General features: G+C 45.4%; 1 protein-coding gene across 1 annotated transcript; it reads left to right on the top strand.

The window, feature by feature from the left end:
• The first annotated feature begins 8,035 nt into the window (after positions 1–8,035).
• LOC140913858 (uncharacterized) lies at positions 8,036–9,981 on the top strand. Its single transcript, XM_073350668.1, has 2 exons — positions 8,036–8,801; positions 9,388–9,981. Exons 1-2 carry the CDS (start codon positions 8,225–8,227, stop codon positions 9,927–9,929), a joined length of 1,119 nt encoding a protein of 372 aa, XP_073206769.1. The 5' UTR covers positions 8,036–8,224; the 3' UTR covers positions 9,930–9,981.
• Positions 9,982–12,664: the final 2,683 nt, after the last annotated feature.

Raw genomic sequence — 12,664 nt, 5'->3', positions numbered from 1 at the left:
GAGCATGCTCCAGTTCAGGGCAGTGCACGGCCAAGAGTATTAGGACTTTCTCTGAAATTGCTGCTGCTGGGGGCTGCTGCGGTAGTGCCCCTGAAACTGAGAGTAGGAAGATGGTCTCTCCTGTGCTCTACATGTTCTCCCTGCTGACACCTAGGCAGAACGAGGAGGAAACAACCTGACTCAAATGCAAAGATCACAAAAGCTGGACCTTGGTGTGAGGTAGGGGGTAGATTGGGACAAGGAGCCAGAGGGACTAGGGAAACAATACTGGGAGTGGGAATGGACAGTGGAGAGAGGGGAGGAGCATGGGGAGCGGCGAAAATAGGACTATCCTTTCCCTTCCCAGAGTCCCCTGCCTCATTCACTGTACACCTTTTAACTTCTGTAACAAATGGGGCTGGGGGGACTACCGTCAACTGTCATCTTCACTACAAAACACAGATTCATCCCTGAGCAGGTCTATCCTGTGCACTGAACAATGCAGGGATCATGTGGAAAACGCTGTACGTGAACGTGTAATTAAAGACTGTATCATAATACATGTTCACAAGGGAGCTGAATTAAGATTTCACAGGCAATCTTAATTTCTGGAATCTCTTAACACTGGAGCATGTGACTTTTTAATCTTAACAGTCTTTTAATATCTTTTTGCATGTAATTTTATATAATTGCATCTAGTTTTTCCATCTCATGTATTTGTACAGTACCACGTACACCTATAGCATTGTATATATAATATTTATCAATCATCAACTATTAGTGTAAGATGTAAGAAAAATACTGTTTCTCACCTCTGGGTGGCAGTATCTTATAGCTGATCCACTCTACAAGTGTTACAGTAGCAAACATATTTCAGTACCTTTTCAGGTTTTTAAAGATAGTGTAATTTAAAAAGTTAAACGATAAAAGAAATAATCTGGCTTCTTAGAGTTTGTTACTAATCTGGGACATATTTTCCAAAAAGCTAAGACTCTCTTCCATTTCTGTTTTGAGTGTGAAAATCATATGCATGTTATTTTTACACACTCAAATACACACATGAATAGTAGGATTTATATGCACAAAACCCTTTATGGTCCATTTGCTCAAACAAATGATTTGTTTGTGTAAGTTTGATCAGCAATGCCTGGTTTTACTGACCATATTTTCGGCTGGGAAAATAAATTGCATCTTTTAATCACATTTTGCTACTTTACTGTAAGTGATCAGGTTCAAAATTAAACTGTCTTGTTTTTTTAAGTGTCATCTGCAATCTGGTCATGTAAAATATTCACAATGAAATGGACAATATTCCCAATTTGACTTCTTCATTTTTATTATGAACAGCAATGTTTAAAAAAAAAAAGTAGAAAAAACTCATTTCAATTTTTTTCACTTGAAAAAGGGACCTTCCGTATAAAAACAATAAAATAAATAAAGGAGAAAAGTGCTGATTCTCAAATTAAATAGGTATATTTGGCAGTAAAAAAATAGTTTGAGTAAAGATATTGGTAGCTTTGGAGAAAAAACAAACAAACAAAACCCAACATTCAAACACTTGCTTTTTTCCAGGTTTCCAGTGCAGAAACATGGTTTTAGTAGAATTTGGTGGAAAAGCAAATATCTGGGGTGCCCAAATGCCCACAATAAAATGAGTCCCAATTCAGGAAAATACTTGAGCTTGTGCTTATCTTTAACAGCTATCCTGAATTGGGATGGGTGTAAGCACTTGCTTACCTGAAATGGGGCCATGAGAAGCATTTGCAACAGACAGACATGTTTTCCCAACTTGTACTCAGCTCTGTCCTAGCCCAGGGTGACTTGTCTTTTGGGGGCGCCTAACACTGCAGTGCAAAGATTGCCTCATGAAGCAGCTCTTCCTGTGAAGCGTGGGAGTTACTTTCCTGCTGTACTGTACCCTTATGCTGTGAAGTAACCTTCTAAAGCATGGTTGACTTCTTCTGTGCAAACACAGATGGCTCTTTTGTTGCTTTCAGTAGAATTGTGATTTTTTTCTCTTTAAAGTCTGCCTTACATATTAATGCTTTTATAATCTCCCATGGGCACCCTGTGGTAACAGCAGCTGAGTTTCTCACAAACTGGATTGGGGTTTGGAGCTCTCTCTTGATTTGAACATATTTTGGTTCTTAAAAAAACAAAAACAAAAAACCATTCATGTCAACTCCAATGGCTACAGTCACGGCTGCAGCCGTAGCCTCCACACCTGACACACAAATGACATCACTCCTAGCTTACCGTCTGTTGATCAGCTCACCAATAGAATGGCTCAAAACCCACATTTCACAGATCAAGTGTCTCTGGTGAACATGTGAGACCTTAGCAGGTACTTACACGTGGTCTGAGGGGGTGACAGGTGGTGGTGGCGGCAGCAGCCACAAACCAGGCTTTTAATTTTGTTGTAAATATGGGAATCAGATTGCTGACATGAAATCAGTGAGACTATGGGGAGAGAGGAAGGGGATTAAAGAAACTGCCTCTACCCAGGAAATTCTCATGTGTTCCTCAAGTATATGTAAGAACAGCACTGCAGTCATGTTTGCAGCAATTTCAGATAATGAGCCACATGACCTCTCCCTGAAACAGCCAAGTACTATGAATTTTTTTTCCTGAGATTCCCAAACCTGGGAGACTCTGTTCTGAGGAAAGGCTAATTTAAAAGTTTCATTTAGATAAAATAAGCCCTACATCATTTACAAATATCTAACACTCTCTTTTCACACACTAAATCTTTTTCACCAAAGTATATAAGACAAAGGACCAGATACTCTGCTGGTGTATATCAGTGCAGCTCTCTGGGTTTCAACAGTGCTGCACCATTTTACATCAGCAGAAGAATCGGTCTCAAGGATCTACACGGTACTCTTCATAACCCTGAAGCAATTTTTTCTTTGAATTGATCTCTGCAGTTTGCTTACTTTTTGAAAAATAATCTTTGCTTCTCTCTTAAATCTGTTCATTTTACGAGATTTATACCTCCGTGCACAAACAGTGGTTCTGACAAAGATAGGGGTCAGAAGCACTTTCCTTCCAGTCCCAAATCTGTCTTTGGCTCAGTGACAGTGTGCAGTGACTTCAGGGCTGGCTCCTGCATCTCCATATTAAAATGGTTTTTGGAATATTTCAATGAATTATTGTATTCTAGTAGTGCTCACAATGCATTAGGCACAATTTACACGCACACATAGGAAGATACAGTCTGTGTCCCAAAGAGTTTCCAGTCTTAGAAGACAAACAACATATAAGGGCCTATGGAGAAGGATGCACTCACCCTAAACACAAGTTGTTACATACACTTTTGTCATTTCGATATTGTTTGGTGTTAAAGAAATGCACCAAAGCTATACCTGCTTGTCCCTCAACTTTAACTTCTCTATCATTAGCTGGACAATTTCTTGTCGGACTCATGAAAAAGAAGTGAGTATGTTAGTGCAGCCAATAATTTGCAGGTCAGAATTTATTACTAACCAGACTATCAATAACAACGCTCCTCAGATACTTTCCTTCTACCTCTGGACTGAAAGCCAGAGAGTTTCTGTCCTTTAACTGGTAACAATAATAATAATTTCACATGCAACCTGAAAACCCCATACACTTAAGACATTACTAGCTGCTATAGAGCAATGAGACTTGCAAGAGCCAAAGCTTAATACATAAAGGTGATGCATTATGAAGAAGGACCTTGTAATGCCAAAACTGAAAGATGCTTCCAGCAACACATTTTAGTTTAGTAACTGAAATTCTCCTAGAATAAAGTCTTGAACAACATAAAAACTGGGCATGTTTACTTTTTAGTAAAGAAATGATAGAGGGGACCTAATAACAGTCTTTAAATATATTAAGGGCTGTTATAAAGAGAATGGTGATCAATTGTTCTTCATGTCCATTGAAAGTAGGACAAGAAGTAATGGGCTGAATCTGCTGAAAGGGAGATTTAGGTAACATATTAGAAAAAAATCCTAACTATAAGGGCAATTAAGCTCTGGACTAGGCTTCCAAGGGAGGTTGTGGAATCCCTGTCAATGTGGATCCCTGTGGAATCCCTTGGAGGTTTTTTAAGAACAGGTTGGACAAACACCTGCCAGGGGTGGGTTAGGTATACATCATCCTGGCTTAGCGAAGGGGACTGGACTAGATGCCTCTGAGGTCCCTTCCAGCTCTACATTTCTGTGATTCTACTCCTTGCCACTGATACGAGTATAACTGACAATTTCCTGGGAATAATAGCCCCTGGGCAAAGTAATTGGGTGCAACGGACAGGTGCATCTGAAATTGACATTTTGAATGAGTAATTATTCAAAGAAATTATGCATTGCACCTTTAGACCATGATCCTTTTCAGGCTTATCCCATTTCTGGGACTTGGCTTCATTGTTTACTTAAGCTAAGGCGTGTGCTTTTGTTGCCTTGCTATTGAGTTTTCTCCCCAAGTTGATTGTTGCAAGGGTTTTTCTGAAAAGACCTTTTCCCCAGACCTTAGTTCCTTCTGTTTGAAATGCCAATCCCATTTCCTCCTGCCACAATGGCTCAGCATCTCCCCTGCAGTGTTCCAACCCCTGTTAATGGGGTGGGTCAACAGAACAAACTTTCTACCCTGTTGCACACAGGCATAAGTGTAATCTTTGTGCTAGTGAGGGATTTTGGTAGCTTACTTTGTGGCCTCTAGTGGCAGTGTTAATGGTGCAAAGTTCCTGAGCAGTTTACATTGTTCATTGGCAATTGCAGTGCCTTTTCTGAGAGGGCACCAACCACCACCAGTACAATGCAGTTACTTACAGATTATATGAAAACTTTCTAATGTTTTGTCACTATTGCACTAGCGAGCAACTAGCAATTATTTTCTTTAATTCAGAGAAGGGCCTTTCCACACTGCTTGATGGGCAGAAAGTCTCAAAATGTTATTGGAAGAGCTTCAAGCACCAAATGGTGTCCAGTGGCTATGTTTTGTCTTTTACCATGTGTTATCCATATGGGCATATCTGAGGTAACAGGAGATTAAATAAGACCCAGGCTAATGAGGTGCCTCTCGGGCTTGGTGGCCTCTCAACATTAACACAGGACCGGCTTCCCTTACCTTCTCTGTTTTGCTTATCCCTTTTTACTTTACACCTATATAGACAACTCTCCAAACCTGCCCTGTGCAGGAAGCTAACCGATGGAACACAAACGGTCTTGTTGAAATGAAGCCTTTCGTGATCTATGCTGAATGTGTCTTTTCCATTCATAACAGAGCTCTTTTTCTGAGGAGTTTCCTGGGTCTTACTGGTGGCGCTGTCCTTTTCAACATCCCTAAGCTGCCTTGTGGCAGTTCTGTTGTTGGTCAGCTTTTTCATGCTGACCAGATTTGGATTTACCTCTCTGTTCTGGTGGTGTCTCTTCTCCCTGTTTGGCTCTGTCTGGAGTTCAAGACTGATGGACACAGGAACATCTGAAAATTAATGCTGAGCTGATGGAACTTCTATTGATTGCTTCACTTTAAGTCCAACAGCTGATGTTGGAAACCTTCATATTATTTTTGCTTTAGGGCTGTCATGCCAAAAGAAAATCAGTCTACCAATCCTATTTTTAGTGCAGGAACATTCTCAGGCTTATATTAATGTGCCATTATGCACAGACCCTTGATTGAAATATTGTAGTTCACAGCCAACTGGTATCTCAGTTGTCCATGTACATTGTCTTAGTAGTTATAAGACTAACCACTGATTATTTTTTTTCATGACTGAAGACAATCAATCACAGAACACAGTTCCATATCCTGGTGAACTGTCCGTCCCCCCCCCGCCCCGCCCCCTTCCCAAGCACCGCCTTGTGGCTGGGTATCCCAATACCAGCATTACCGTCCTACTTCCCTTCTCAGGCCTCTAAGGCCTCTCTTGCCTCCTTGTGATGGATTTATTACAAAGACATAGTGCAGATAATCCATAACAAAAGCTCCAGTGCAGCCTTTTTGTCACCCACAGCACAAATAGTCCTTAAATCCCATGACATCAGTCCATCAACATAGCACATACCACACTCCAGCATCTTCTATTACATGGTAGGCTCTTTTTTGCTCCTCTCCTGGCTTTCTGTCAGGAGGACCACCCCAGCTCTTCTAGGTGGAGTACAACCCTACTCTTCCAAGCAAGAACATACACCCAGCCTCTTTGCTAGAAGTTCATCCTCTACCATACTTCCTCCCATCCCTGATATGTTAACTTCTTCTCTCAGATAGGTCAACAGCTAGACCCTTCCACTGTTCCCCTGGCCCTCAGCCCTCCAGAATGGAAACATCAGGAGTTAAGCCGCTCCACTACTACCCTCCCTTCAGCCCTCAGTTCTGGCTCACAAACTTGTAAATCAGCAAGCAACTCCCTTTGCTGTCTTCAACTCTCCTCAGCCTTCCCCACAAACCTCACACAGCTTCCTTCAGGAACAGCCTCCTCCTCTGATTCTCCTTGATCCCATATAATCCTAAGTGCTACCCCATCCACTTAACAGGCCAAACTGGGGACACCTGTACTGGCATAGGGGAGCTGGACCTGCTTCATTTAAAGGGGCCAGTGACCCTGTGACAATCTCCATTAGCTTCCAGTACAGAGAGTTGACCCCTATTGTGCATAACTGTGGAGTGTCATTTATAGAATTTCTTCTCTCTGGTGAGATTCGCAGTGTTAATCTGATTTTTTTAAGGAAACCACATCTGTTTCATGCTCTCTGATAAAGAGATACAAATCACTGCCCAGGGTGTGTGCTGACTTCTGCCTTGTCAGATGTTTTCAGTAGTGCAGGAAAGTCTACTCAGGGGAAGAAGTTGTAACTAGATAGAAAAGCTGCCATACATTGCCATCCACTGGCAACCCCTAGGGAACCAGCTGCAGCCAAAAATTGTATGGTACTGGCTTCAGAGGGTTCACAATCAGGGCAGCTGGAGATGAGGCTGCTTGGAAAGCCTTGATTTAAAGTGAAGACATACAGCTGAAACACATGGCCTTAGTATTCAGTTCTGTCCTTGTTGGTAACCCACAGCACTTCTCTGCTCTGGGACTTGAAGACTGATTCCCAATCACTAAGGCCTTTGATTTGACTGTTGCAGTTTTGTTTAGGACTGTTGGAAGAGGTAAAAGAAAACAGAACCTCCTGGGCAATGTTGTTTACCCTGTACCAGCCTCCCTGCTCCTGCGCTCCTGTCTTCATGGAGCAGCCGTAAGGATCCCAGGAAACTTCACACACTGTTTAATATGAATGTGAGGCAGTGAAAAGAGAAGATCAAAAGGAAAGCTTCAAGGATCCATTAGAATTAGGCCTGGCTGAATTTGAATTTTATTTTTATGTAATTTTGATGGATATCAATGTTTATTTTTAAGTCTTTTTTTTCTATTTTTATCAATTTAAATTCTCAGTTTTACAGAATGACGGGGTTTCAGCATTTTTTTAAAAAAGTTTTATCAATATGTACAGGGCCAAGTTTGATCTTGGTCCAGTCCTTGTAGGGACAGGTGTCCATATTACCAAAAACGCCCTTAGAAGTGGCACTAATTTTCCCTCTTTATGTCAGTCTCAGTAGAGAGAGCAAGGATTGAATGGGACACTGAAAATTAATTGCCCTATCATCTCAAGAAGGGATCCTTCCAGGGATGAGGAATGCTGGCAGGGCAGTAAAAGGAAGCATAGCCCTTCTCTGCTCTGTTTAGGTTTGTGTGTCACACATGTCACTGCAGTACCTGGAAATGGCCCAACCTGATGATCACTTTAGATAAGCTATTACCAGCAGGACAGTGGGGTGGGAGGAGGTATTGTTTCATATTCTCTGTGTATATATAAAGTCTGCTGCAGTTTCCACGATATGCATCTGATGAAGTGAGCTGTAGCTCACGAAAGCTCATGCTCTAAGCCCTGGTCTACACTAGGACTTTAGGTCGAATTTAGCAACGTTAAATCGATTTAAACCTGCACCCGTCCACACAGTGAAGCCCTTTATTTCGACTTAAAGGGCTCTTAAAATCGATTTCCTTACTCCACCCCTGACAAGTGGATTAGCGCTTAAATCGACGTTCCCGGCTCGAATTTGGGGTACTGTGGACACAATTCGATGGTATTGGCCTCCGGGAGCTATCCCAGAGTGCTCCATTCTGACCGCTCTGGACAGCACTCTCAACTCAGATGCACTGGCCAGGTAGACAGGAAAAGAACCGCAAACTTTTGAATCTCATTTCCTGTTTGGCCAGCGTGGCAAGCTGCAGGTGACCATGCAGAGCTCATCAGCACAGGTGACCATGATGGAGTCCCAGAATCGCAAAAGAGCTCCAGCATGGACCGAACGGGAGGTACGGGATCTGATCGCTGTTTGGGGAGAGGAATCCGTGCTATCAGAACTCCGTTCCAGTTTTCGAAATGCCAAAACCTTTGTCAAAATCTCCCAGGGCATGAAGGACAGAGGCCATAACAGGGACCCGAAGCAGTGCCGCGTGAAACTGAAGGAGCTGAGGCAAGCCTACCAGAAAACCAGAGAGGCGAACAGCCGCTCTGGGTCAGAGCCCCAAACATGCCGCTTCTATGATGAGCTGCATGCCATTTTAGGGGGTTCAGCCACCACTACCCCAGCCGTGTTGTTTGACTCCTTCAATGGAGATGGAGGCAATACGGAAGCAGGTTTTGGGGACGAAGAAGATGATGATGAGGTTGTAGATAGCTCACAGCAAGCAAGCGGAGAAACCGGTTTTCCCGACAGCCAGGAACTGTTTCTCACCCTAGACCTGGAGCCAGTACCCCCCGAACCCACCCAAGGCTGCCTCCTGGACCCAGCAGGCGGAGAAGGGACCTCTGGTGAGTGTACCTTTTAAAATGCTATACATGGTTTAAAAGCAAGCATGTGAAAGGATTACTTTGCCCTGGCATTTGCGGTTCTCCTAGATGTAGTCCTAAAGCCTTTGCAAAAGGTTTCTGGGGAGGGCAGCCTTATTGTTTCCTTAATGGTAGGACACTTTACCACTCCAGGCCAGTAACACGTACTCGGGAATCACTGTAGAACAAAGCATTGCAGTGTATGTTTGCTGGCATTCAAACAACATCCGTTCTTTATCTCTCTGTGTTATCCTCAGGAGAGTGAGATATAATTCATGGTCACCTGGTTGAAATAGAGTGCTTTTCTTCAGGGACACTCAGAGGTGCCCGTTCCTGCTGGGCTGTTTGCCTGTGGCTGAACAGAAATGTTCCCCGCTGTTAGCCACAGGGAGGGGGGAAGGTTGAGGGGGTAGTCACGCGGTGGGAGGAGGCAAAATGCGACCTTGTAACGAAAGCACCTGTGCTATGTATGTAATGTTAACAGCAAGGTTTACCCTGAAAGAGTGTAGCGACTGTTTTATAAAATGTGTCTTTTTAAATACCGCTGTCCCTTTTTTTTCTCCACCAGCTGCATGTGTTTCAATGATCACAGGATCTTCTCCTTCCCAGAGGCTAGTGAAGCTTAGAAAGAAAAAAAAACGCACTCGCGATGAAATGTTCTCCGAGCTCATGCTGTCCTCCCACACTGACAGAGCACAGACGAATGCGTGGAGGCAAATAATGTCAGAGTGCAGGAAAGCACAAAATGACCGGGAGGAGAGGTGGAGGGCTGAAGAGAGTAAGTGGCGGGCTGAAGAGAGTAAGTGGCGGGCTGAAGACAGGGCTGAAGCTCAAATGTGGCGGCAGCGTGATGAGAGGAGGCAGGATTCAATGCTGAGGCTGCTGCAGGACCAAACCAGAATGCTCCAGTGTATGGTTGAGCTGCAGCAAAGGCAGCTGGAGCACAGACTGCCACTGCTGCCCCTCTGTAACCAACCGCCCTCCTCCCCAAGTTCCATAGCCTCCACACCCAGACGCCCAAGAACGCAGTGGGGGGGCCTCCGGCCAACCAGCCACTCCACCACAGAGGATTGCCCCAAAAAAAGAAGGCTGTCATTCAATAAATTTTAAAGTTGTAAACTTTTAAAGTGCTGTGCTTAAAGTGCTGTGTGGCATTTTCCTTCCCTCCTCCACCACCCCTCCTGGGATACCTTGGTAGTCATCTCCCTATTTGTGTGATGAATGAATAACGAATGCATGACTGTGAAGCAGCAATGACTTTATTGCCTCTGCAAGCGGTGATTAAAGGGAGGAGGGGAGGGTGGTTAGCTTACAGGGAAGTAGAGTGAACCAAGGGGCGGGGGGTTTCATCAAGGAGAAACAAACAGAACTTTCACACCGTAGCCTGGCCAGTCATGAAACTGGTTTTCAAAGCTTCTCTGATGCGTACCGCGCCCTCCTGTGCTCTTCTAACCGCCCTGGTGTCTGGCTGCGCGTAACCAGGAGCTAGGCGATTTGCCTCAGCCTCCCACCCCGCCATAAACGTCTCCCCCTTACTCTCACAGATATTGTGGAGCACACAGCAAGCAGTAATAACAGTGGGAATATTGGTTTCGCTGAGGTCTAAGCGAGTCAGTAAACTGCGCCAGCGCGCCTTTAAAGGTCCAAATGCACATTCTACCACCATTCTGCACTTGCTCAGCCTGTAGTTGAACAGCTCCTGACTACTGTCCAGGCTGCCTGTGTACGGCTTCATGAGCCATGGCATTAAGGGGTAGGCTGGGTCCCCAAGGATACATATAGGCATTTCAACATCCCCAACAGTTATTTTCTGGTCTGGGAATAAAGTCCCTTCCTGCAGCTTTTGAAACAGACCAGAGTTCCTGAAGATGCGAGCGTCATGCACCTTTCCCGGCCATCCCACGTTGATGTTGGTGAAACGTCCCTTGTGATCCACCAGAGCTTGCAGCACTATCGAAAAGTACCCCTTGCGGTTTATGTACTCGGTGGCTTGGTGCTCCGGTGCCAAGATAGGGATATGGGTTCCGTCTATAGCCCCACCACAGTTAGGGAATCCCATTGCAGCAAAGCCATCCACTATGACCTGCACATTTCCCAGGGTCACTACCCTTGATATCAGCAGATCTTTGATTGCGTGAGCTACTTGCATAACAGCAGCCCCCACAGTAGATTTGCCCACTCCAAATTGATTCCCAACTGACCGGTAGCTGTCTGGCGTTGCAAGCTTCCACAGGGCTATCGCCACTCGCTTCTCAACTGTGAGGGCTGCTCTCATCCTGGTATTCATGCGCTTCAGGGCAGGGGAAAGCAAGTCACAAAGTTCCATGAAAGTGCCCTTATGCATGCGAAAGTTTCGCAGCCACTGGGAATCGTCCCAGACCTGCAACACTATGCGGTCCCACCAGTCTGTGCTTGTTTCCCGAGCCCAGAATCGGCGTTCCACAGCATGAACCTGCCCCATTAGCACCATGATGCATGCATTGGCAGGGCCCATGCTTTCAGAGAAATCTGTGTCCATGTCCTGATCACTCACGGGACCACGCTGACGTCGCCTCCTCGCCCGGTATCGCGTTGCCATGTTCTGGTGCTGCATATACTGCTGGATAATGCGTGTGGTGGTTGATGTGCTCCTAATTGCCAAAATGAGCTCAGCGGCCTCCATGCTTGCCTTGGTATGGCGTCCGCACAGAAAAAAGGCGCGGAACGATTGTCTGCCGTTGCTCTGACGGAGGGAGGGGCGACTGACGACACGGCTTACAGGGTTGGCTTCAGGGAGCTAAAATCAACAAAGGGTGTGCCTTTACATCAAGGAGTATTTCAGGCAGGACTGCATGGAGGGTTCCAATAAGAAATGGTGCACCAAAGTTATCGTTGTTATTGGAACAAGGAGGTTAGCCTGGCCTCTGATTGATACATGGCTAGATTTACCTCGCTGCGCCTTCTCTGTGAGTGACTGCAGTGTGATCTAGACAGGGGAGGAGGAAAATGAGTACAAAACAAATCTGGTCTATTTCTTGTTCTGACCCACTCCATCTATCCTTTACATCTTTGGCTGGCAGCAGACGGTGCAGAAGGACTGCATGCCATCCACATCTCATGGCTGCTTGGCAGAAGATGGTACAGTACGACTGCTAGCCATCTTCATCTCTTGCCTGCCTGGCATAAGATGGTACAATACGACTGCTAGCAGTCCGTATCGCCTGCCCGCTCACCATAAGACGGTTCAATAGGACTGCAGGACTAAAGAGAATGACCTGGTCAAGTCACTCCAAATTTAGTCCCTGCGCCCATGTCTGCCCAGGCGCTCCCAGCCGACGTGGCCAGGAGCACCTCGGACACGACGAGGACGACTACCAGTCGTATTGCACCGTCTGCTGCCAGAAGGCAATGGGTTGCTGCTACTGTGCAGCAAAGCCGTACCGCGTCTGCCAGCACCCAGGAGACATAGGGTGACGGTTACCTGAGCTGGCTCCATGCTTGCCGTGGTATGGTGTCTGCACAGGTAACTCATGAAAAAAGGCGCGAAACGATTGTCTGCCCTTGCTTTCACGGAGGGAGGGAGGGAGGGAGGGAACGGGGGCCTGATGACACGTACCCAGAACCACCCGCGACAATGTTTTAGCCCCATCAGAGTGCTCCATTGTGAGTGCTCTGGACAGCACTCTCAGATGCCCGATTGTTTGCCATTGCTCTGACGCTGGGAGGGGCGCTTACAGGGTTGGCTTCAGGGAGCTAAAATCAACAAAGGGGGTGGCTTTACATCAAGGAGTATTTCAAGCAGGACTTCACGGAGGGTTCCAATAAGAAATGGTGCACCTAAGTTATCGTTGTTATTGGAACAAGGA

Source organism: Lepidochelys kempii, chromosome 6 (assembly GCF_965140265.1).
Source record: "Lepidochelys kempii isolate rLepKem1 chromosome 6, rLepKem1.hap2, whole genome shotgun sequence".
In the NCBI taxonomy this organism is placed as follows: domain Eukaryota; kingdom Metazoa; phylum Chordata; order Testudines; family Cheloniidae; genus Lepidochelys; species Lepidochelys kempii.
The sequence above is the reverse complement of the archived record's forward strand: the minus strand, read 5'-3'. Positions and strand labels throughout refer to the sequence as shown.

Excerpts from the sequence above, each read along its gene's own strand:
- LOC140913858 (XM_073350668.1), top strand. The coding sequence starts at position 8,225 with ATGCAGAGCTCATCAGCACAGGTGACCATGATGGAGTCCCAGAATCGC. Across the intron at positions 8,802-9,387 it reads AGGCGGAGAAGGGACCTCTG|CTGCATGTGTTTCAATGATC; the intron begins GTGAGTGTACCT and ends TTTCTCCACCAG.